The 25,632-nt window shown below is 31.8% G+C and overlaps 1 protein-coding gene across 5 annotated transcripts in view; it reads left to right on the plus strand.

The window, feature by feature from the left end:
- PRKACB (protein kinase cAMP-activated catalytic subunit beta) overlaps nt 1–25,632 on the plus strand; it is a 149,414-nt gene that overhangs the window by 77,413 nt on the left and 46,369 nt on the right. For 3 of the 5 annotated variants that reach the window (XM_057555141.1, XM_057555137.1, XM_007173007.2), the window contains 2 exons: nt 17,666–17,727; nt 19,788–19,916. In XM_057555141.1, the coding sequence (XP_057411124.1) occupies nt 17,666–17,727; nt 19,788–19,916 (191 nt within the window). Of the gene's footprint in view, nt 1–3,119; nt 3,145–11,860; nt 11,885–13,392; nt 13,417–17,665; nt 17,728–19,787; nt 19,917–25,632 lie in introns of those variants that run through there. The other 2 variants (XM_007173008.3, XM_057555128.1) reach the window with 2 other exon arrangements.

Genomic DNA, 25,632 nt, shown 5'->3' on the forward strand with positions numbered 1-25,632 from the left:
TATCATTATGAAATTTCCTTTTTTTGACTTCAGTAATATTTCTTGTCTTAAAGTCTATTTAATAGTCTGATATTGATATAGGTATTCCACCTGTATTATGGTTACTGTTATATGGTATAACTTTTTCTCTCCTTTCCCTTCAACCTATTTTTATCTTAAAATCTAAAGTGTGGCCCTTGTAGACAGCATATAGTTGGACCTTTTTTAATCCAGTCTGATAATTTCTGCCTTGTGATCTGTTTATTCACATTTAATGTAATTATTGATATGGTTGGCTTTACATCTTCGATTGTGCTGTTTGTTTTCTATATATCTTAAGAGTTTTTGTATTGTTGTTCCTCTGTTCCTTCTTTTGTGTTAAACAGATATTTGTAGGATGCCATTTTAATTCCTCTTTGATTTTTAAACTACATTTTAAAAAGACATTTTCTTAATAGTTGATTTAGGGGTTAAAATATGCATTTTATCTTATCACAATCTACTTTTCTAGTAAAATATAGCTACTTTGATGCAATATAGCTCCATTTCTTCTCTAATTTTGTGTCATTTTCACATTTTACCTTTATATTTTTATAAACCTAGAAATGCAGTGTTACAATGATTGCTTCATACAATTTTAAGGTCTTTAAAGAAATTAAGAAAAGAAAGATAAATGTGTTTATATAGTCTTTTACTTATATATTTATCATTTCTAGTACTCTTTATTTCTTCCTGTCAGTTTGAGTATTGTCCAGTGTCTTTTCATCTGGAACAACTTCCTTCAGTATTTCTGCTTGAAGCACATATCCTCTGTTGTTTATCTGAGAATGTTTTTATTTTACCTTTGTTTTTAGAGGATAGTGTTCCCGGATAGAGAATTGTGAAAAGGTTTGTGTCTTTTTTCTTTTAGCACTTTGAATACATTATTCCACTGCCTTCCGGCCTCTCTTATTTTCGTGAAGAAGTCATCATTAATCATATTGCTTTTCCCCTGTACATGATTAGTCATTTTCTCTTGCTTCTCTCAAGATTTTTTTCTTTGTCTTTGGCTTTTAACAACTTGAATATGAGGTGTCTAGGTATGAATCTCTTTGCACTTATCATACTTGGCATTGGTTGAACTTAGATTGCAGGTTAACATTTTTCATCAGATTGGACATTTTCAACCATTATTTCTTCAAATAGTTTTTCTTTGCCCTTAGTCTCTCTCCTTTCCTTCTAGGATTCCTATTACATGTATGGTGATACCCTTGATATCCTACAGGCTTCTGAGGGTCTGTTCATTTTTTTCCTATCTTTTGTTCTCTGTATTCTTCAGACTGGATGATTTCTATTGATCTATCTTCAAGTTCACTGAGTCTTTTGCCCTCCTCAAATCTGCTATTGGGCTTGTGTAGTGAGTTTTAAAGTTTGGGTTATTGTACTTTCCAAGTCTATAATTTTTATATCTTGAATAGTTTCTCTTTCTATCATTATATTGAAATTCTCTTTGTTGTATCATTGCCATCATATTTTCCTTGAATTCTTTAAATACAATTTCCTTTTATTCTTTTGATATATTTCCAATAGCTGTTTTGAAGTCTTGTCTGCTAAATCCTATATCTGGGACCATTCAGAGACATTTTCTATCTTTTTTCCTCATTATGGATTAAATAATGTTTTTGTCAGAAATTTGACTTTTTAAGATAATATTTTGTAGCAGCTCTGCATTCTGATTATTTTTTCTTCCCTCAGGATTGTTTTTATTTATATTGTTTTGTTTTAATAACTTCCATGGCTTTAATCTATGGGCTGTATCCACCATGTTGTCTGGCTGCTGATTTCTCTGTTAGGGATTACCCTGTGCCTGCATAACTTACTTATTATTCAGTGATTAATCAGAGTTTGTGCTCAAACATTCTGAGCCAGTCTATGCTGATGGAGCTGTTTGTGGGTTAGAAAGCATATTCAATGTTCAGGCAGTTTTCAAGCCTGTACCAGCTTTAACTTTCCTTTGGGTCCTCTTGGATCTTTCCTATGGAATAGCTTCCTTGTCAAGCTGGGATATGTGGAGACCTTATTTAGGCCCTCTCTGCCTCTCTCATTTCCATTTTCTATACCAATTTTTTTGCTAGACCATCAGTCTACTGTTCACCCCTACTAAGGCCACAACTTCAGGTTAGCAAAGCTGGATACTTTCCCTGTTTATTTGCTACAGTTTGCTTTTTTTTCTTAATAGACGGTATCACTTGTATGGGGTTTTTTGGCTTCCTCTCCAAATCATGTCAGCCCTCTCTGGCAGTAAAGCTCCTGGTTGTCATGGAGCCCCACCCTGACAGAAGTACTGCACTGACTGAGCTGTGGGGGAACAGGAGCAGCACCAAGCAAGAATACCACAGACTCCCACTGTTCTCATGCAAAGTGTAGCAATTTTTCATGAATAAATGCTTCTCAGTTTGTTGTTTGTGATTACTAGATGTCCAGAACCATGAAGTCATTGTTTTTGATAATTTTGTCGAACTTCATAATTGTTTCTTGGAGAGAAGATTTGCTGACTTACTCATTCTCTCATCACCGGAAGTCCTGTCTCACCTGGCAACTTATAAAATGGCATGTTCACTTGGTGACATTCCACTTAACAAGGAACCATTCTATAGATCCCTTGTACCATTTTGGTACAAATTTTGGGTCTCTGGGAATCAGAACAGTTGTTCACCATACCATCTACCTTGCTATACAATCTGTCATCTTAATCCTGTTTAATGTAAGGGATTTTACACTTCAACAATAATTGTCAGTAACTTTTTTCTGTACTCCCCTCTTTTGAAAATCACATAAGTGGCATCTGACACTGTGATACTGAATATAATGGAAGTTTATAAATAAGTTGTTTTACAATTCTCCTTTATAAATGAAGATATATAGTATTATATTTTGTTTCTTCCATAATAACAGAATGTTTAAATGGTTAACATTTGTGCTGCAGTATAGCTTTCTGGCTCATGAAAAATGAAAGCTATCAGCGATCTGGGCAATAAGATTCATCGCCAATAGTCACTAGCAACAGCACACAGCATTTTAATATCAGTGAGGTCCACAGCTAGCAGTAAGAGCTGGTGTAATTGAAAGACGTTTAGGTGCAATCATTCTGCTGTTTGTTCCTTGCCAGGTTCAACATGGGATTGTGTGAGTATTTGAAGAAAACAGCAATTTTTAAAATATCTTTGAAAGATGTAAAAATGGTAGATAAGTGCTTAAATTTAAGAAACATGGTAATTTTTAAATCATGTGGCTCTAAAATAAAAAGGCATTTTATTTGTCTTGGTTGATTAAAGCTTTAGAAAAGCTACTCCTTGGTTACAAGTGAACCGATAATTCTGGTCTAATGTTGCCGTGGTAACAACTCATGCTGATATAATTGAGAACATCTTATACATCCTGGTTCGAACATTTTCTCCCTGCCATTTTGAGTTGTTCTAGTGGTATATGAAGAAGCCTAGGATAACTAGCTTGAAAGAAATTAAATCTAGTTATGCACATCTTTGGCATTAATCTGATGTTTACTAGTGATATCTCACACTGAGCAGTTATGCTTTGCTTCTAGGGGCTTCTCTTTTTAAAACAAAAGAAAGCTCTTTTCATTTTCTGTCTGCTGCATGCTCTAATGTATGTGTTTACACCATCGGTTCTTATACCTCTAGAGATTAGCATAACTCCCTTTGCTGTTGGATTGTTGTTTTGAGCAGTATGTTTTGGAAAGGTTGATTTTCATCATGAGTGGTAAGTATGCTCTCTGAGACTCTGTAGGTTTGTATTTTTTAAAAATATTTAACTATAAAAGCAAAAAAATGTTTTTTAGAGGGGCAGTTGTAAAGCCAGAACTACAGTGGATTACATTTTCTCTTGATGCTTTTGCATTTAGGGATTATAGTAATTTGCTTTTTAAATCCATTAAGAACTGTGAACAATTAATACCACTATTAATAGTCAATACTAGTAATCAGTCTCTAATCTATTTTATGGTGTGATTTATTGTATTCATTATATACATTAATACATTGTTATTAATTGTGTTATAAATTAGTGAGTAAAAGACCCACTGTGGTAAAAGAGGAATTTTTTTAGTATCTGATCCTGAAGATAATTAAACTTTCCTTTTATTGGCTTTGTCTTTCTAATATTAATTTTTGTTAGCTTCTTTTTGGTTATATAAAAAATACTCAATTTTGAATGAGATGTTGCCAAAATTTTATTGATTTATTTGTTGCTTTTAACTATAATTCATTGAGAAATAGGAATTTAATGATGAAATAAATATATGCATTTTGGTTTTGGAGCCTTTGTTAAAATTTTTAGAAATAATATTTTGGGAAATAATTTGTTAGAACAAGTACTTTTGTGATAGTTTCCTTTTTGTTTTTGTAAATATGATTTATTTTTTTCTAAACATTTCTAAAAATGTTTTTTGAGAAAATATACTACAGTATATACTGCAGTTTATCATAGGGTAAAAGCTGTTCACTTTAAGCCAAACCTGCAGCTAAAAATAGATATCCTGTTGTTAGAGGGAGAAATATTTGCTTAGAGCATAATTCATTAGCATCTTTTTGCTTAACTAAAAAAGAGGATGTTTATTAAGTTAACCTTTGAATCAGATACATGTTTAGGAGAAGTGTTATATGGTTTTTCCCTTATAATAGTCTATAGTTTATACTTAAAAGATTTGGAATTGGAATTCAGAACCTGAGAGAGTTGGATTTTTGCTGTATAGTGGTAGAATTCCAAACAGATGAACATATTCTTCCATAATTGGAGACCATCTCATTATTGCCAATAAACATTTTTTATCCTGCTGCTGTATAATATAAACCTCTTCAACACTGTTAGGTATTTATTTATAGAATGACATTAGATGTTAAAAGAACAATTTTGCATGTAATATATTAAAAATGAATTGTTATTGTTATTATCCTGTTATTCTTCTGTTAGATAGATCTTTCTGTTCGAGTGTTTTAAATTTGGGCTAATATTACAAAAGCAACATGTTAACATTTCTTAGGATTTCTTGGATATCAAAACTGAATATACCTGGTTATCATACTTAAAATACTGTATTTCTTTGAATCCAGGCAGTGTGTTTTTTCTCCTTGAAAGTGTTCTAGAGGTTTTACAATTGGATATGTTGGTTTTAGCTGAAGAAAATTGTTACTGCTTCTCTATTGCTTTTTCTTTCAAGAAAGCTATGGATTATTCAGATAGTATTTGATATACTTGATCATATTGGTCTGCCTTTATAGCCTTTTTTACCATAGGAATTATAGTAATGACAACTAAACATTCTGACTTTTTCAGGATTGTCCAGTTTCAACTAATGTTACTCATAAGTGGTTAAATGCCTCAGCCATTTCAAAATGTGGAAAATTTCAAATGAAGTGTGGTTTTATTTGTAAAAATGAGCAAATGCCAGACCTTTTTATCTAAGTCTTTAGCTATACATGTGATATTTATGTGTATGTGGTACTTTTCTAGTTAAAGAGCTATTTCTTTTCTCCTTTCTTGCCTATTAAATATCAGCTTTTTGGGGGATTAGTTTTCTCTGGAATCTATCTTTAGCCCTCTTTTAATGCTGCATTCTCTCTGAATGATCTCATCCAGTCCCACATCTTCAGTTGTTACCTGAATGTTCAGTGCAAAAGTGAATTTTCTCTTTCCATCCCAAATCTGCTCCTTTTTCATTCATCCTGATTTTTGTTAATGATCCCACTCGCCATGCAGGAACTTAAAACAGAAACCTTGTAATCACTCTGAACTTGTTTCTAACTCCCCAGACATGCACTCAGCCATAAATTTCTATTGATTCTACATTAGAAATGTCTCAAAATCACTCAATTTTCTCCATTATCACTGACACTGAGAATGCTTTTAGATCAGGAATTCTGTCTCTTTTCAATCCTATTGCAGTAGTAACAGCTTCACTGGTCTCAACTTCCAGTTTTATATACCTCCAGACCATTTTCCATGCTGCCATTTTAAAACTGCAGATACACCCATTTCTTAACCCAACATGAAAACTTTCAGTTACTCCTAGTGCCTCTCAAAGGCTAAACTCCTTAGTGGGGCATATGAGAGCAGTGGCCTGCCTTTCTAGCTTTATTTGCACCACTCTCATAAAATTCTGATCTAGTCATATTATACTACATATTATTCCTTGCTCCCTTTCCATATTTATATCTTTTATCATAAAAATTCTGAAAACCAGCTATGCTTTTCAGTGCCTCCATTATTGACTCTGTAGAGTCAGATGATTCCTCTATACTCCCAAAGCAAACTTATAAACTATAACAATTATTTGTATTATACTGAAATTATATATTTGCATATCAGTTTCCAATCACCATCCTTTGAACTCCTTAAGTCAAGGATAGTGCAGTGTTCATCTCTATGTTTCCAGTGGTTAGCCTAGTGCCCCAAACATAGTAATGAACTCATAAATTCTTGTGAAATATATGAATGATTAAAACTTATCCATTTTTTACATAGTACAACACTTTTATTACATTATTGAAGAATATCAGTCATGTATTTTGATTTTTTTGGTTCATGTGCTTATCGGAACATAACTAGCATCATTATATCAAAATCTCAAATGAAAACTCTGATTGGTCTTGCGGTAGTTGAGGGAAAATCTCTGAAAAAGATTTGCTATGCTTTGAATTACAGGAAAGTTACAGACTTGAGCAAAAGCATTTGAGTAATTCCCCTTTTTAGATCAATATTTTCTAAATTGAAAATTTAAGAACACAAAACTGGAAAAACAGTATATCAGTGGAATTAAGGAAGGGTACTTGCCTAGAAATGTACAGTATCAGATTGAAGATCAGATGCCAAAGTTTAACAGTTTTATTTTGAGTAGCTTCCCTTCATGGAAAAGAAATAAAAATAATTTCACCCTTACTAACTTGGATGGATGAAGCTTTTAAGAAAGACTGTGGGAGGTTTCACATACGGAGGGCCAACTGTAAGGGACTAGACCATCCATGGATTTTGGTATCCATGAGGGTCAGGGAAACAATCCCCTGTGGATACTGTACTTTATGATTTTACTTTTAAATGTGGAATCCAAAAAAAAAAAAGCCAAAGCCCTAGAAAAAGAGAATAAAACTGTGGTTACCAGAGGTCAGGGGTGAGAGAAGAAGAATTGGAGAAAATGACCAAAAAGAAGTCCAAACTTACAGTTATAAGAGAAATAAGTATTAGGGCTATAACATGCACTATGATGACTGTACTTAACACTGCTATATCTATATATGAACACTACTATATTTATAATGATATATATGACAGTTATTAAGGGAATAAATCCTAAGAGTTCTCTTCACAAGGAAAAAAAAAAAAAAAAAAAAAAAAAAAAAAAAAAAGAAAGACTGTGGGAGAGATGAGTGGAAAATCCAACACTGCTGATTTCTTTCATTCTAAAACAATTGGGACAAGTGGGACAACCAGAAATTTGTTAGTCTAATCAAGCTGAGAAAGTGGCTTTTCTTCTTCCAGATATAACAGGGCTCTTCCCTGATGTGACGGGCATCACAACTAGTAAGGAACCCTATAGTCCTGGCTCCATTCCCCTCTTGGATTATTTAAATGATAATATAAATATGTATATGTATCAACTAAAAGATATGAGAAGTTGATTCTAACATACCCAAATAGGAGGTGGGAGGATCCACCTTATTTAGGGGGAGCAGTTGTAAAGTTTTGAAAGGCTTCTCATTGTTCATGAATGAATAAACAAGAAAAGTACCAATGTGGAGCCTATAAAAGAGATCATGCTCAAGGATAAGTCCACAGCCTTCAAGAGGAAGAGAATGAACTTATGTTTAGAAAATATTTATGAGGGAGGGTTTAAAATAGGAAATTATAGATAGCATCTATATGGAATTCTTAAAAATTTCAAGTGAACATGGACTCTATAAAATAAGACGTTAAAGATAAAAAGATGAAACAAGAGACTAGGATGAGAGGAGAGCTGGATGAGAGGCAGGAATAGAAAAGAAGCAATAATGATATGATAAGAGAAGGTTTATAAGAAAATGAACCTGGCATTTGTAGAATATAAAGCTGCATTAGACGCAGTAAAGAGCAAAATAATCACTGCAGGAAGGTACATTGAACATGTAAAGAACTAACTTGATAAAAGCTACCAGAATGTAGGGAAAATGGACAGGATAAAAATTATGAGGTGAAAAGTATGTTAGATAAAAGTAGGAACTCTACAAATTGAATGAATAGCATTCCTTCAGAACAGATAATGACTAATAGAACAGAAACAATCATAAAAAATTATGATTCAGGAAAACTTAGTTGAAGAAAAACCTAAAAGTATACACTGAAAGAGCTCATTGTGTATTGACAAAAATTAACAAAAATACCAGCACCTAAATATATCCTGACGGAAGTTTGAATTACGAGGATAAAAAGTGAATTCCACAAACATCCAGGTCTCCTTGCATCTTACAACTTAACACACATTTTTTCTTATACAGAAAAAAATCCATAAATTGTAGACTGGATAATTTGAAAACCCTTCTAGACCAAAAATTAACGAAGATACAGCAGCACATAGAAATACTGAATAAAATATAACAAGCATCCCTTTAAATGAATACTTGAATTTACAAGAATATAATAGAAATCCCCAGTGTGCAAAAAGTCAAATAGTAAGTGAAAAACCAGAGCTGTAAGGGGGAGCATACTTTGACTACCTTGAGGAAATTTTCATACCTTGGTGACAAAATGGCTTTTGTTTTAAATGGCCTCACAGAGACAGAAAAGTTCTTTTTGATCCATGCAACTTGGGATTTCTTAGACTCGTGTATAAAGCCAGGATCCTCAAAGGATCATAACCTCAGTGAAAGCATAGACTAAAAAATAAAACGTCTCCACTGACACAGGGAGAAAATAAGGAAGCTTACATTTCTTGGCTTGGGTTCCTGGGGAGGGGGGAGGGCTGTGTGTGCATGTGTATGGGATGCTTTTCCTGAGAGTTTGTAATCAACTGCTTCTCCAGTAGCTGTCACGTTTTAATCTGTATTGTGTGGTTTAATAATTTTAAATAAAATACCTTATAGTAACAGTTCCAGGCTGGTAACATCTATCGGATGCCAGGCAGAAGCTAATACAAAACATATCCTCATATCAAACCCTGTGGTTTTCTCACAGATAAAGCCCCACTGAGCTTTGAGTTCAGAGTCCAAAATCAAAATAGATACATAACACACACACACAATCTACAACAAAAGGTATTTAGCAAATACAACAGCATTAGACCCTACCAAGAATGTCAGAGTAGAATTGTCACATACAGACTACCATTTAAATTAATAATCACATAAAAAAGAAATATAAGAGAAAAAAATTGTATGCACTTCCCACAGAGCCTCAAAATATATAAAACAAAATCGACCCGTTTAGAAGGAAAAATTATAACTATGTAAGATTTATAGATATATATAAAGAATTCTCACCCAGTAATTGGAGAATACACAGAAATATACAGAACACTTACAAAATTGATTATTTGACTACACATATTTGATATACTTTAAAGAATTGATACATAGGCTGTGGTCTCTGACCACAAAGCAATTAAGTTTAATCAATAATAAAAGACTAATTAAACAAGTAAACACAAATGTTATATTTGGAAATTTAAAAAAATTCAAATAACACACAGGTCAAGAAATAACTCATAAATTTAAAATTCAATTATGTATCAGAACTTGTGCAGCTAAAGGATTTAGAGACAAAATCTTAAATGTGTATGTTAGGAAAAGAGAAAGACATTTGTGATGTAAGGATGCAAGTAAACAAGTTAGAGAAAGCACAGCATGGTTAATCAAAAGAAGGAAAAAAACTAATAGAGACATGAGCAAAAATCAGTGGAATAGAAAATATTCATCAGAGCCAAAGCTTAGTTCATGGAGAAGACTTTTAAGATTAGAACTGTACCTATTTAAGATTTAATCATAGTTAAAATGTTTATTCAAAACTTAACAAAATTAGGACTGGACAGTTTTATAGTCAAGTTCAAAAAACAAAAATTTTACTCTTGTACAAAATTTTTCAAAGAATTAAAAAGATATTCTTAATTTCTTAAATATATGTATTCTAGTAATAGCTTTACAAGTAAAGTATGGGAAAGAAAAGCAGTTAGAAACATGTTCTTTGAAGTTAGGAACAGGAGTAGGATGCTCATTGTCTCTATCTGTACAGTATAACACTGTGAGTCATAACCTACACGGTAGGACAAGAAAAAGTTGGAGTAAAAAAAATTATCATTATTCACAGATATGTGATTATCTACATAGAAAATTCAAGAGAATCTACCAGTGTTATTTTAGAATTAATGAGAGTCTGCCAGTCTGCCATATAATAAGATCAGTATATAAACATCAACTATGTGCTATACATCAGCAACAAACAAATGGTAATTTTTAAAAAAGTCTCCCTTTTACAATAGCAACCAAAGCTCTAAAGAACCTAGGAATGAATCTAATAAAAGAATAAGACCTTTAAGAGAAAAAAGTTATAAAATTCTACTGAGATATTTAATGTTTAACAAGCAGATATCATTTCATACCCATTAGATTATCAAAAATTAGAAAGTAAAAATTAAACAGTAACACATTTTGTTGAGGATATGGATCATCAAGGATAGAGTGGTAGTATAAACTGGCACAACCATTTATTGAGCCACTTATTATTTAGTTAAGTTGAAAACGTGCATACCCTATCATCTAGGGATCCACTCCTAGCTCTATACTGTCCGGCAACAAGACAGAACATTTGAATTCAGGACCAAATGGAAAATCTTTAGCATATGGTTCTGGTAGATATAATATCCTCTGAGAAAAAGCTTCAGTGAACAATTAAGGAAGTAAAGTACATTTCAAAGAGCATTTCAAAAATTGCCTGGGTCATTAGTTTTATGACTATAAATTTACTTTAAGTTTTATCACAAAATCCTTTAGGGAACATCTTCAGTCAAACATGGCTTGGATGGCCTAGAAAATCCACAGCATCCCTAGACAGAGAGCAAGTTTGGAGAGAAAGCATGTACATGTGATTTGTAGTGAATGAGTACACTATGTGAATTCATAGTGTGTCCATCTGTCCATATACATACTAGTCAAATAAGTTAATGTGTTTCTTTCTATAATTTGATCATTTAAATATATATGTCTCACAAAAAGTTTAAAATTTTTTTAACAGTGTAGTGAAAGAGTGGGTCAATTATAATGTTCACTTGTAACCAAGACGATAAAGAATTAACTAATAAAAAATTGTAAGGAGAGGACAGAAGAGTAAATGTAAGTAGTATTGCAATAAGAATAGCCTTTATTGCCTATTAAATTTTCAACCACTCATTCATGTGTGACTTTGTGCAAGACTAATTAATATCTTAGAAAACAAAAGTAGGCCCATTTGTGCAGTTAAGTGGTCCCATCCACTGAACTACACAAATAACAGTTATAGTAATTAAAGTTGTTTTTTATACCCACTGTCATTTTAAGGTTACAGTGAATTTGCTTTGAACAAACATGTTTGAATATGGTGAAGCAAAGTGTCTCTTCAGCAAAGTGAACACAATTGCTCTTCAGATTAAAGGGATAGAAATACGATATTTCATTAATACATTTCCAGAGTAGGGTTTTGACTGGTTAAAAAAATATATGTATCCAAAGAATTAATTGTAATCATTGTATAAAACACTTTTGAATATGTGTTTTCCATTCTATTCCTATGTGTGAATATCTAATGAACATGTATGGGTTGGTAACTTCTTGTGTGTATGTTATTTTATGTGTTATTTAATCTGTTTAATTTATTCTTTTTGATCAAGCACGCAAATCATCAGAAGCATCTGGTAGGAAACCACTTTTTACAGAATAATTTGTTTGCTTTGTTGCTATAAGTTGGATTTTATGAGGCATTTTGTAGCAACTAGAATATTTTATATTAGTTTACTGAAAATATTTGTACTACAGCATGTATGTGTGTGGGGGGGTATACTTAGAAATAACAAGTATAGAGTTCTAAAGAGGTGAGTGTTTGAAGTAGGGGTGGCAGAAGACAGTATTACAGTCCACTAGATTTACACTTCCTAGAGGTTTTGGAAGAGATTGTACTGTTATTTGTTGATAGAACTTGGTATTTTCATAACTAATTTACTTCCATTCCCATCCTGTTCTGTGCTTTCTAACATACACTAAATAACCTAAATAGAATAATGCTTTTATTTAGGTAAAGAATGAAGATGAAAATAATTTAATTACAAAGAGATTAGGGGGCCCATGAATTATAATCTGCTCAGTAAAAAAATATTTTAACTTATTACAAAAAAAGATACTATTAAGAAACAACTGCTTATAGTACCTAATACTTGCTCTTTCCCTAATAGAAAATTTTAGAGGAACAGCTCCTTCTCTTATTCCCTAAATGGATAGCCATCAAGATTTAAAATATTCAGACCTGTAACCCCCACTGTTCTTCCTCCTTACTCTATCTGGCTCCCCTCTTTCTTTAGCAAGTGATCTTGCCTCCTATTTCCCAGAAGAAATGGAGTACAGCAATTGTGAATAACTCAGTTTACTCCTGTGCCTTTCCACATACTGAAAAGCGTCGCTGTGGCGAGCAGCTACCTCCCTGCTTGGGCACTTTCTTGCCCATACACTTCACCTCCCACTGCTGCTGTACACTTTTACCCTATGCTGCAGCTATTTCAGGTCTGTTGACATTTCCTGAGTAAACCATGCTCTTTCCTTTATGCATTTGATTCAAGATCATCCCAGCCTATCTTTGTCTTCAACTTCATCTGCCAGAGGAACTGTTTATCCTTCAAGATTCAGCACAAATGCTGCATCATCTTTTATGCCTTAGCTTACTACCCAAGAATTTCCTCTTTTGAGCTCGAATAGCACCTGTAGATTTCTTAGTTGTAATCCTTGTCACATTCTATTACAGTGGTTCATCTATTTCCCCTTTAGCTTCAGAGTGTCTTTCCTACAGTAGAGTTTTGAAAAAGAACAGAAGTCCAGAGATGGCATTGAAGTAGTTATAGGATGTGTATTTCAGTATATGCTACTTAATATTATTAGCGCTATTGCTATGAGGAGTTAAATTTTTTCTTAGCTGTTTTAAGGAAAATTAGAATGGTATTGATTTTGGCGCTGAACAGTAATTATTGATTTTATTTCCTAACCATTTAATTTTAAAATATTCTATTTGAATATGTTCAGTCAAATAATCATTTCTACATTAATGTTTTAGTCTGTACATAATATTCTGTAAAAATGTGTATAAGTGATTTCATGCTAATATGCTGTTTTTATGAGTGTCATTTAATCATTGTTTAATTTATTTTTCGGATACAAGCTTGCTCCTCTTCAGAAGTATCTGGTAGGCAATTACTTTTAATAAAACAAATGTTACCTTTTAAAACTTTTTATTTGGTTGTTTGCAAGTTGTTATGCTCCTCTTAAAGTTATATTTTTATAAAATATTCTGAGTTAATAAAATATTTTAGTTGATGGGAGAAATGGTTTATTTAGTTTTATGTTGAGTTTTATCCACAAAAATTATTTATATCGCAGTTTCTTGTGTGATATTTTAGAAACAACAAATATAGCACTGTGAAATAGTGGGAGCTGTACAGGGTAGCATAAGACAGATTAATACACACCACTTAAATTAGATAACCCAGGTTAATGAAAGGTTTTTGAAAGAAAAATATAGTTGTAAGTTTTGAGTAAAACAGCTAATATTTTAATTGGGTATTTACCCTAGGAAGTTTATATTCTATTTCATTCTGTTTTCTATTTGTTTCCCTTCTATTTTCTGACATCCATTAAAAGAAGTTAAATAAAATTGTGCTTTTATTGTAAAAGAGGTGTCAAAGAGAGAGGTGACATTTATCACATTACAAAGAAAACTGGAGAATTCAACATCTGGCGTAGTTATAATCTGTACAGTAATAGATTTCTAAACCCTTCTTATAAAACATGAATGATAACCTCCTTTAAGCTTCGCATAATGGTACACTGTAATGAACAACATGCCCTTTTTATAATCAGTAGCAATCTAGAATCTAGCAGCAACACAGAACCAAAAATTGCCCAGTAAATAAATTTACTAACTATAATTAGTGAAACATTGCAGAATTATCTGAATAACATGGAGTAAAGATATGTCATACTTGAATTTTTAATAAATTTTCCTAATGTTTAAAATGAACTCTCTAATTTTTAACAATGTCGTGTGTATAAATATATTCAAAGATATTTTGAGGGTGGTAAGATTTAAGTTTTTTTAATGTACTTGTAGATATGCATAAAAATTATCACTTTGTTTCTTCTTTCTTCATCTCATGAATGTGGGTAAATATTTCTACAAACCAACCCTGGGTGAACATATAGATTCCTTTGGTATTTCTTAAACTGAAGAGAAAATAAATTTATGTGGAAAATAAATGTAATTGAAGTATATACTTCTGGGAAGAAATTGAGGTAATTTTTGGTGTGTCCTCATTTTTTTTAGTACCTAGTTTGCTCCATTATTGACCAGTACAGAACAAAATATATTTGCAGAAAAATCCTTTGTTGAGATATTTTTTCCTAAGGAGTGTTACTAATCACTGTGTCTTTAGATAGGTACTGATGATTACTAAGAAGCATTAGAACCAATATTATAACTCATATGTGTTGAGCTCCAAAACCTGTGGCTGTTGCAGGATATCACAAGGGTTTAAATTGAGTGTAAATGTAGATATGGCTTATATACGAACACAACAAGAAAACAATTGAGAACTTCAAGTATATGCTTTATAGGGAACTCCAGATTAAATGTGCTGCAGTGTTTGAATTTGGCTCTCTCCCACCACTCATTTTATTAATTAGTTGCCAACACCTTATGTCAGTGGATATAAACTTTAAAAATAACTAGAGAAAAACATTTAGAAAGTTAAATTCACCACTGTGTAAAAATAATAAAATCCAAAGCAAATACATGTGGTTCTAGATTGCCTATTGTTTTAGAGTTATTCGTAATCTAGCATGTTATAAAATATTTTATTTTTTGTGTTTATATTTATAAGGTATATATTTTGGTTAACCAATATTTTTACAAAGAGTTAACTGTGTTCATCTTTGCATCTAAATAGTACACATATAAACCAGACATTTCATGTGTATAGGTATACTTATGTGACAAAAAGTGTTGCAGGAACAGAGTTTTCTTTGTGGAATTATTTAATGACATTATAATTAATGCTTATCCTTACTCTAAAAGGGAATCTATTTGTTGAAATAATTTGCAAAATTTAACATCTTTAATTCATACCATTTCTGATAATTTTCATATAAGACCTTTATGAGAACTGTTATTTACTTTCTACAGTGTTACTTGACAGTAAACTCAGAATAATGATGAGTACAGAGAGTATTTCAAAGATTTTCCTGAATATCCTATTAGTGCATGAAATTCAGTAGTACTTAAAATTTTTCCTTTACTTTATTCACCAAGCAGGAAAAAAGGAAATTTTCCTTCAACTTACCATCTTTGGCAAATACTGCCAGTCCTTCCTTTGACCAGTTACTTTTTTCTTAACTCAAGATCCAATTAGCAAGAAGTGACAGGAGAAGCTGAAACAGGATGTTAGGGATTTTTTTCCTTTTCCTGATTTTCTTCCATGTCTCCAAATTATCTGTACTCATGCAGGCATCTGGAGAGTTTATGCTGCAACTTGATGTGCAAGTTCTATAGATAGAAAATAACTAAAAATATTTTTCAAAAGAAATCAGAGGTATATTTTGGGAATCACAAGTTGTTTCTTAAAAGCCACAGTTGCATTTAGCAATAAATTATGTTTTTAATTTATTTTATAGCTGTCGTTTCCAAGTCAATGGCATGTGCAGATGTCTGTTTCATGCAAAAAAAAAAAAAAAAAAGATCTTACTTATAAAACCACTCTTCTTCAGTTGTAACTAGTATATTAACTTTTTAGAAGTAGGATGACTTGAACCTTCCTAAACTCAAAGAAAATGTAATAATATTCCACCCCCAAATCCACCCCCAGGAAGAATTAGATCATATTTGCATAATTAGTTGCAATTATTTGATTCATTGTTTTGGTGAATGAGATTTTCATACAATGGAAAGATTCTAATTTTAAAAATTATTTTTCTCAAATTTTCTAAAATAGGTATTTTGAGAGTATTTTGCAAAATACAAGTGACAGTTTATATAAAGTAGTAAAATAATATCTTCAGAAATGCACACTAGTGTTACATAAAAACTAATGTCTGCTGTTGGTGCCTGTTAACACCATTTTGAAATCTCAAAGCACTTAAAATGCCAACAGCTTTCTTGTTTAACAGTATTTTGCCAAAGGTACTTCAGTGGGGGTAAAGGAGGAAATTACAATATATCTTACATGCCTCAGTTTAATACTACTGCATCATTAGAAGATCTTATTAAAGTATTTGTGAACCCCTCATTGAACTTTTGTCTTTTTATCATCATTCTTATTATTACTTCTGAAATAAATGCCACTGTGCCATTTGTTTAGCCTTTTACTATTTCAACACTATTTAAATCCTATTTTCATCTTTATTTATAGATTCAGATATGAGAGGAATATTGGGAACTCCCCACCCCCCAAAAAAAAGAAAGGCTAAAATAATTACTTCTTGTGTAGTTAGGTTTTGCTCTCTCAAACCTAACTATGGGAAAAATAATACATTTTGTTAATGCCATTTCATCTCTCTGGAATTTTTTTCCTATTTGTTTATAAACCCTGAAGTTATTTTGTAAACAGAAGTCATTGTTAATAGCTTTGTGGGAAGACAATGAAAAAGAGGAATCCTTTTAAATGATTCATCATTTATCAAATCTAAAACTTCAAACCACAGCTCTATAAAATAATGTGGCTATTATTGATCACTATATAAACATCTGATTTTGAATTGCTTTACTTTAGTTTATATTATAAATTAGGCATTCAGGCATTTCGTTTGCTCCAAATTTAGAATGAGAGTTTTAAGCTGTTTGGGTTTTTTGGTTGTGGTTTGTTCTGTTTTATTTTTAAGTCTTTGTGGCTATTCTTTGTGTTAGTCTGTAGTTTTTCCCTTTACCTTTAGTAGAGAGGATACAAATCTAATAATATAAATCCTTATACCTGAAAACAGCCCTTTATCAAAGTCAGTTATTTTTGAAACTCCACAAATCAACAAATTGACATTCTCCAGATTTTTTACTTCTTATGTTTAAAGGCTCTGTTAATATCTGCTGGCTTATTTATTTACAATAAGTATTTTGTCCTATATTGATTTCCAACTTTTTTCATTACTTTCGGGTATGTTTTCAGGAACAGTATTTTTATTATTAAATTTGAAATTATCAAAGTGACCTCCATAGAGAACAGTATTAGATATTCTTAGAAACTGGAGAAACTGTTTGCTTCTTCTTTAGAGTAACTGAATAGCTCTCTAGTATATCATGGTTGTGAATACATGTTTCACGGCAACCATAGTTGACTTAAGTCTGTGTTTTTTAAGCAAGTATATTTATGTGTAATGTATTTATGTATGTAGTATAAATATTCTTAGAAGTCAAAATTTGTTTTTGTTTTTTTTTTTTAATATATTTTCAGTGAAAGAGTTTCTAGCCAAAGCCAAAGAAGACTTTTTAAAAAAATGGGAAAATCCTGCTCCGGTAAGGAACATTTAAAATTTTCTATGATTTAAAAATCTTGCTTTAAGTAAAATCATGATTCTCACCTAAATAATTTACTACTTCAGAAAGTTTAATTTTCAAGTAGCGTTAATGAATATAAGCTGAACGTGAGAATTTTGCCATAACATTATGTTTTGATTTATTAATAATTTTATGTATACCTAAATTGGAGAAGGAACTAATTTCTGATGTAATACCTGATTATACATTTTGATACTAATTCCCAGTTGCTACAAACTCTTGATATTTTCTAATATTCTAGTAATTTTGACTTATGCCTTTGATAGCATATTTATTATTTTTATTAATTATGACAATTAGGGATCATATTGTGCAGTTTCAAATTCTGAATCACAAATACTTGGCTACTGACAACATACTAAGTACTCTAGGATCCTTTCATAAATGTTTTGATGGGTTAAGTTCTATATAATTTAAGTACTTTAGATCTTAACTAAGATCTAAAAATTGTATATAAAAAGCCATCTACACTTGCCAAAAGCTCTTTTTGAATTTATTTTTATAAATAATTAATGACCTTTAATAGTAGGTGAAATTTTGAAAACTTTTTTCCTAGCATAAAAATCCTTTTGAAGTATTTTTTTCACTAAAAAATATTTAATTCTAAATAAAATGTTATGTTTTATGAAGATGCCGTCATTACCAAGATTTAGAGTATGAGCTATATAATTTATGAGGAAGATGGCATATTCGTGTGAAAAGCAGTGACTAGCAGAAAGAGATGTTTTGTTGTCTATTAATGATGTTTATTTTCATTATTTAGTTGGGAACTTTATTAAACATTTCAATCCATTGTTGTTGATAAAACCAAAAATTAAATATTAACCCATAAAATTAAATAATTAATTCAGTCAGAATTATAAGGACTTTTTCTTTCTGTATTCATACAGAATCTCATGGCAATTTAAAATTATTAGAAATAAGAATGAAAACAAGTTTTATAAATAAAAACTTAGAGTTACTTGCTTTCTCCTTAATGATTCAGTAAGAAGCTATGATGTGTCTCCAAAGGCAAGGTTGATTTGCAAAAGATCAAGTCCAACTACAGTGAATTCCAGTAGCAATCCAAATTCCTCACTTATAAAAGAACCATATTGCATCACATTTTTCTCAAGCTTAATGCTATACAGAATGGCCCTTGGAAATATTTCTTCCAAGATTTTCATGAAGATGTTTATAATGAAAACCTATTAAACAAATGGGTTAGCAATTACTATTTGGTGCCACTTAGCACATAATTTGTTCCTAGTAATTTTCATTTTGTTGTGGCAGCAACAAATTCAATAGATTGATGCCTCCAATTCTTTGCTTCTATGCTATAGTCAAAGCCAAACAAAGATGTTTGCTTGTAACAAAGCATCTTTCAAGGAGAAAGAGAGTGATTATTCTTCTGGGACTCCGACTTTTGGTTATCTTTGTGGGAGTGAGGAACTCTTTTTACCTTATTGTTACTTTTTTAGGTAATACTGGGTTATTATCACGTCAGAGAGAGAAAACCATTAGTATCTCTCATGCTGTTATTATCTAGTTCATATAAAGATAGAAATGAAGTAAGACAGTGTTTCTTCAGAGGTAACTCTAGTGAAAGGACTCTGATCCTCAGCTTATCTATTCATTATAATTATTTGTAAGTGCACTAAGACTGTGTGGCTTCCATGATTGCATACTTCTGGTCAGTTTGTAATTATTAAAATACGGAGCTAATTTATTAGAAGTCCAATACTATGAATTCATATTAGAATATGACCTTTCATATTTAAACTGAGGATCTTACTTCCTCACATTACTATTATACTTTGTTTTACGATGTAAGTCTCTTCTCAAATATTAGATCCTTTCTTATTCAAAGGGAAAAATAGAACCAATAATCTGTAATTTCAGTAGTCTCTTTGTATTGTTTTTAAATGGATAGTTATAAATTACCTATTCTGATAGCATATCATTAAATCTATTATAGTTTTCATAGTCTTCTTATAAAAATTTCTAATTTTAAAGTTTATTTTTTCATGTATATGTAGAATAATGCCGGGCTGGAAGATTTTGAAAGGAAAAAAACCCTTGGAACAGGTTCATTTGGAAGAGTCATGTTGGTGAAACATAAAGCCACTGAACAGTATTATGCAATGAAGATCTTAGATAAGCAGAAGGTTAGTGTATTCATTGGTTTGGGTTTTTTTTTTTTTTTGGAATTTTAAAAAAAATTTTACATTTTAAATTGAAATATAGTTGATTTACAATGTTGTGTTAGCTTCAGGTATACAGCAAAGTGATTCAGTTATATACATATATATTCTTTATTAGATTCTTTTCCATTATAGGTTATTACAAGATATTGAGTATAGTTCTTTGTGCTATACAGGTTCTTGTTGGTTATCTATTGTATATATAGTGGTGTGTATATTTTAATCCCAAACTCCCAATTTATCCCTCCTCCTCAACCTTTCCTTTTGGTAACTATAAGTTTGCTTTCTATGTCTGTGAGTCTATTTCTGTTTTGTAAATAAATTCATTTGTATCATTTGTTTAGATTCCACATATAAGTGATATCATATGATATTTGTCTTTCTCTGTCTTGCCTACTTCACTTATTATGATAATCTCTAAGCAGAATACTCTTTAACATAAATTGCAGCAATATTTTTTGGCCCCATCTCCTAGAGTAATGGAAATAAAAACAAAAATAAACAAATGGGATCTAATTAAACTTAAAAGCTTTTGCACAGCAAAGGAAACCATAAACAAAATGAAAAGACAACCTACTACAGAGTGGTAGAAAATATTTGCAAATGATACGACTGACAAGGGATTAATTTCCAAAATATACAGTTTATTACAGCTCAATATCAAGAAAACAAACAGCCTAATCAAAAAATGGGTGGAAGATGTAAATAGACATTCCTCCAAAGAAGACATACCAATGGCCAACAGGCACATGAAAAGATGCTCAATACTGCTAATTATTAGAGAAATGCAAATCAAAACTACAATGAGGTATCACCTCACACTGGTCAGAATGACCATCATCAAAAAGTCTACAAGTAATAAATGCTGGAGAGGGTGTAGAGAAAAAGGAACCCTCCTACACTGCTGGTAAGAATGTAAATTGGTACAGCCAATATGGAGAACAGTATGGAGGTTCCTTAAAAAACCAAAAATAGAGCTACCACAGGATCCTGCAATCCCCCTCCTGGGCGTATATCCAGAGAAAACCATAATTCGAAAAGGTGCATGCACCCTAATAGTTACAACAGCACAGTTTACAGTAGCCAAGACATGGAAGCAACCTAAATGTCCATCAACAGATAAATGGATAAAGAAGATGTGTATATATACACAATGGAATATTACTCAGCCATAAAAAAGAATGAAATAATGCCTTTTGTAGCAACATGGATGGACCTAGGGATTATCATGCTAAGTAAAGCAGTCAGACAGAGAAAGACAAATATCACATAATATTGCTTATATGTGAAATCTAAAAAAATGATACTAGTGTATTCATTGTTATTTACCTGAAGAGTAAATTTTATCTGCTAGATTATTAAACACATGCAATAGAATAACTTACCACTGACACCTTCAGATAATTTATTGTTGCGTTTAATTTGCATTCCTCTTTATTGTGGCTATATAACACACACAATTAATAGTTTGAGTGTAGGGGGGTACATTATTATTTCAATAATTATTTATACATAATAGGTATATATATGTTTGCTAACAAAATATTGAATTCTATATGTAAAGAACAGGCATCTCTATTACATTCTGCCTTGTGGAAAAATGCAGGGACCAATTACTTGATCCTTAGATTGAGGTAACAGAAATTTAGTGATTTATTTTATGACTTATTTTAATTGATAGTTGAAGCCCTGTTGTTTAACATGATTGAGTTGTTTAATTTAAAATGTAAGTTAAAGCAGGGAAAAATTTGAAAACCTGCATGCTGTAACAGATATCAAATCATTATATTATACACCTCAAACTAATAATGTTACATGTCAGTTATAGCTAAAAGAAATTAATTAATTAAAAAATGAATTTTAAGCGTTTATCATATATTAGTGTTATCTAATGAATCAAGGTGTCTGAATTATTCACGCTTTAAATATTAAGCTTCTGTTTTCCTAGTAATCACGATTAAGGGAAAGTAAAAGAAAAATGGCAAATCTTGATTTGTTATCTTACAGATATTATGTACTCAAGAATGACATTTTTGCTTGCTGGGATACAGATAGGAAAATGTGGAGGAAACAGTTCTGAATGAGTAATCAGGGTTACAGATGGTGGGTAAACTAGTGCTATCCCATAGAAATATAATGTGAGGCACATATGTCATTTTGAGTTTTTTAGTAGCTACATTTTTTAAAAAGTAAAAAGAAATAGTTAAAATTATTCTTAATTAATAGATCTTCATTTAGCCCAAGGTATCTAAAATACTATCACTGCCACATGTAATTAATATAAAAATTACTGAGATGTTTCATACTCTTTTTTTCATACCAAGTTTTCAAAATCTGATGTTTATTTTACACTTACAGTATATCTCCATTCAAATTAGCCACATTTCGAGTGTTAAATAACCACATGTGGCTAGTGGCTACCATATTGGACAGCACAGCATTAGACTGGTCTGAGGTTTTAGTCCAACCTCTATTTTAAAACAAAAAACAAAACTAACCTCTAACATGAAAAGTAGTAATGGATTAAGTCTCTCTAAAATTAAATACACCCATACACACATTTGTGCATCTTTGTCTACTGCCGTCTTTCACTTTATCGTTTCTAACCATGCTTCTTGAAAAAATAGTTTAATCACTATCCGCTAACTCACTTCCTTTTAATTCTTCAACCCACAACAATTTAGCTGCCTCCTTGTTTATCTCCTGCTTCTTGCTACTCTACTGAAATGGCACTACCATGGGTCACCAATCCAGTGACTTAATCACCAAGTCCAGTGGACTCTTTTTGCTCATCTTATGTGACTTTTTTAGAGCCTATGACTGTAGTGATGCTCCCTTGAAACTGTCTTGTCCCTGGACTTCTGGAACCCCATGCTCCTAATTATAGTATTTCCTCTCTGGGCTCTTCTTTTTCATGTGCCTTTTCCTGTTTTGTTCTATTTTTTCCTTCTGTCTGCTCTTTAAAGATTGCTAATCTCAATCTCTGGACTATCCACTCTTCCTGTTTTCTTGTTCTATACCCTCTCCCTGTGTACTCTAATCCAAGCTTCAGCTCATCCTTGAACTCTACACTTCTGATTTGTACAGTCTGAGCATGGAGCTCTTAGATATCAACTAGTCCTTACCCTAATTATCTAGATGAGGTAATTGGATCTTAGAGAGGGTAAGTGACCAGCATACTTGTATTGCTAGCACAACAACAAAATGTCTCAAATTTGCTTGCTTGCTTGTTTGTTTGAAGCATAATAGACTTACAATATTATATGAGTTACAGGTGTACAACCTAATGATTTGATATTTCTATACATTACAAAATGATCACCATGACAAGTCTAGTTACTATCTGTCACTATACAAAGTTATCATAATATTATTGACTATATTTCCTATGCTGTATTTTATACCTGTGGTTCATTTATTTTGTAACTCTTAATTTATCCTGTAAACTCTTAAAGTTCGTATCTCTTAATCTCCCTTACCTATTATCACTCATCACCCCACACCTCCTCCCCTCTGAGTTCTCTGTATCTATGAGTCTGTTTCTGTTTTGTTATGTTTGTTCACTTGTTTTTTAGATTCTACATATAAGAGAAATCATATGGTGTTTTCCTTTGTCTGACTTATTTTACTCAGCATAATACCCTCATACCCTCTAAGTCCATCTATGTTGTCACAAATGGCAAGATTTCCTTCTTTTTTTATGGCTGACTATATTCCATTTTATATTCCATCTTCTTATCAATCCACCTGTTAATGGACACTTAGGTTGCTTCCATATCTTGGCTATCGTAAATAACACTGCAGTGAACATAGGGGTGCATATATCTTTTTGAATTGGTGTTTTTATGTTCTTTGGAAAAATACCCAGAAGTGGAATTGCTGGATTATATGGTAGTTCTACTTTTAATTATTTGAGGAACCTCCATACTGTTTTCCATAGTGACTGTACCAGTTTACATTCCTACCAACAGTGCATGAGGGTTCCATTTTCTCCACGTCCTTGCCAACACTTGTCATTTGTGTCTTTTTGATAGTAGCCATTCAAACAGGTGTAGGGTTGTATCTCATTGTAGTTTTGATTTTCATTTCCCTGATAATAAGTGATGTTGAGTATTTTTTCATGTGTCTGTTGACCATCTGTATGTCATCTTTAGAAAAATGTCTATTCAGGTCCTCTGCCCATTTTTCAATAGGGTTGTTTTTTGATGTTGAGTTGTATGAGCTTTTTGTATATCTTGGATATTAACCCTTTATCAGATACATTGTTTGCAGTTATTTTCTCCCATTCAATTGGATGCCTTTTTGTTTTGTTCATAGTTTCCTTCACTGTGCAGAAGTATTTTAGTTTAAGGCAGTCCCGTTTGTTTACTTTTGTTTTTGTTTCCCTTGCTTGAGGAGACATATCCAAAAAAACATTGTTAAGACAAGTGTCAAAGAGCATACTGCCTATGTTTTCTTCTAGGAATTTTATAGTTTCAGATCTTACATTTAAGTCTTTAATCCATTTTGAGTTTGTTTGTATATGGTGTGAGAAAATAACCCAGTTTGATTCTTTTGCATATAGCTGTTCAGTTTATCCAGCACCGTTTATCAAAGAGACTATCTTTTCTCCATTGTATATTCTTGCCTTGTTTGTTGTAGATTAATTGACCATAAAAGCATGGGTTTCTTTCTGGGCTTTCTAGTCTGTTTCATTGGTCTATGTGTCTGTTTTTATACTAGTTTCATACTGTTTTGATGACTGTAGGTTTGTAGTATACTTTGAAATCAGCAGGCATGATACCTGCAGCTTTGTTCTTCTTTCTCAAGATTGTTTTGGCTATTCAGGATCGTGTTTACATATATATTCTAGAATTATTTGTTCTAGTTCTGTGAAAAATGCCATTGGTATTTTGATAGAGATTGCATTGAATCTGCAGATTGCCGTGGGTAGTATGGCCATTTTAAGAATATTAAGTCTTCCAATCCATGAGCTCAGTGTATCTTTCCATTTGTTTGTTTCATTTTTAATTTATTTCATCAATGTGTTTTAGTTTTCCGAGTACAGGTTTTTACCTCCTTGGTTAGATTTATTTCTAAGTGTTTTATTCTTTTTGATGCAGTTGTAAGTGGGATTGTTTAAATTTCTCTGATAGTTTGTTGTTAGTGTATTAAAACACAAAAGATTTCTATACATTAATTTTGTGTCCTGAAACCTTACTGAAATCATTTATTAGTTATAATAGGCTTTTTTGTGGCATCTAAACACATTAAATGTTTAGCAGGGGGGAAGTAAGAATGCAGAGTCATTAGAATGCATTCAAACTTAAGAGATTATCAACTTAAATAACCACATATATGTATAGGTTGTTATATATAAACCTCCTGGTAGCCACAAACCAAAAATCTATAATAGATACACACACAAAAAAGAGAAAGGAATCCAAACATAACACTAAAGATAGACATCAGATCACAAGGGAAGAGAGCAAAAGAAAAAGAAAGAAACAAACAAACAAAAAAACTACCAAAAAAACCCACCTGAAAACAGTTACCAAAATGACAATAAGTACGTATCTACCAATAATTACTTTAAATGTAAATGGACTAAATGCTGTAGTCAAAAGATAGAGTGGCTGAGTGAATAAAAAAACAAGACCCATATATATGTTGCCTACAAGAGACTCACTTCACATCTAAA

The sequence above is a fragment of the Balaenoptera acutorostrata genome, chromosome 1, assembly GCF_949987535.1.
Source record: "Balaenoptera acutorostrata chromosome 1, mBalAcu1.1, whole genome shotgun sequence".
NCBI classification, from domain to species: Eukaryota; Metazoa; Chordata; class Mammalia; order Artiodactyla; family Balaenopteridae; genus Balaenoptera; species Balaenoptera acutorostrata.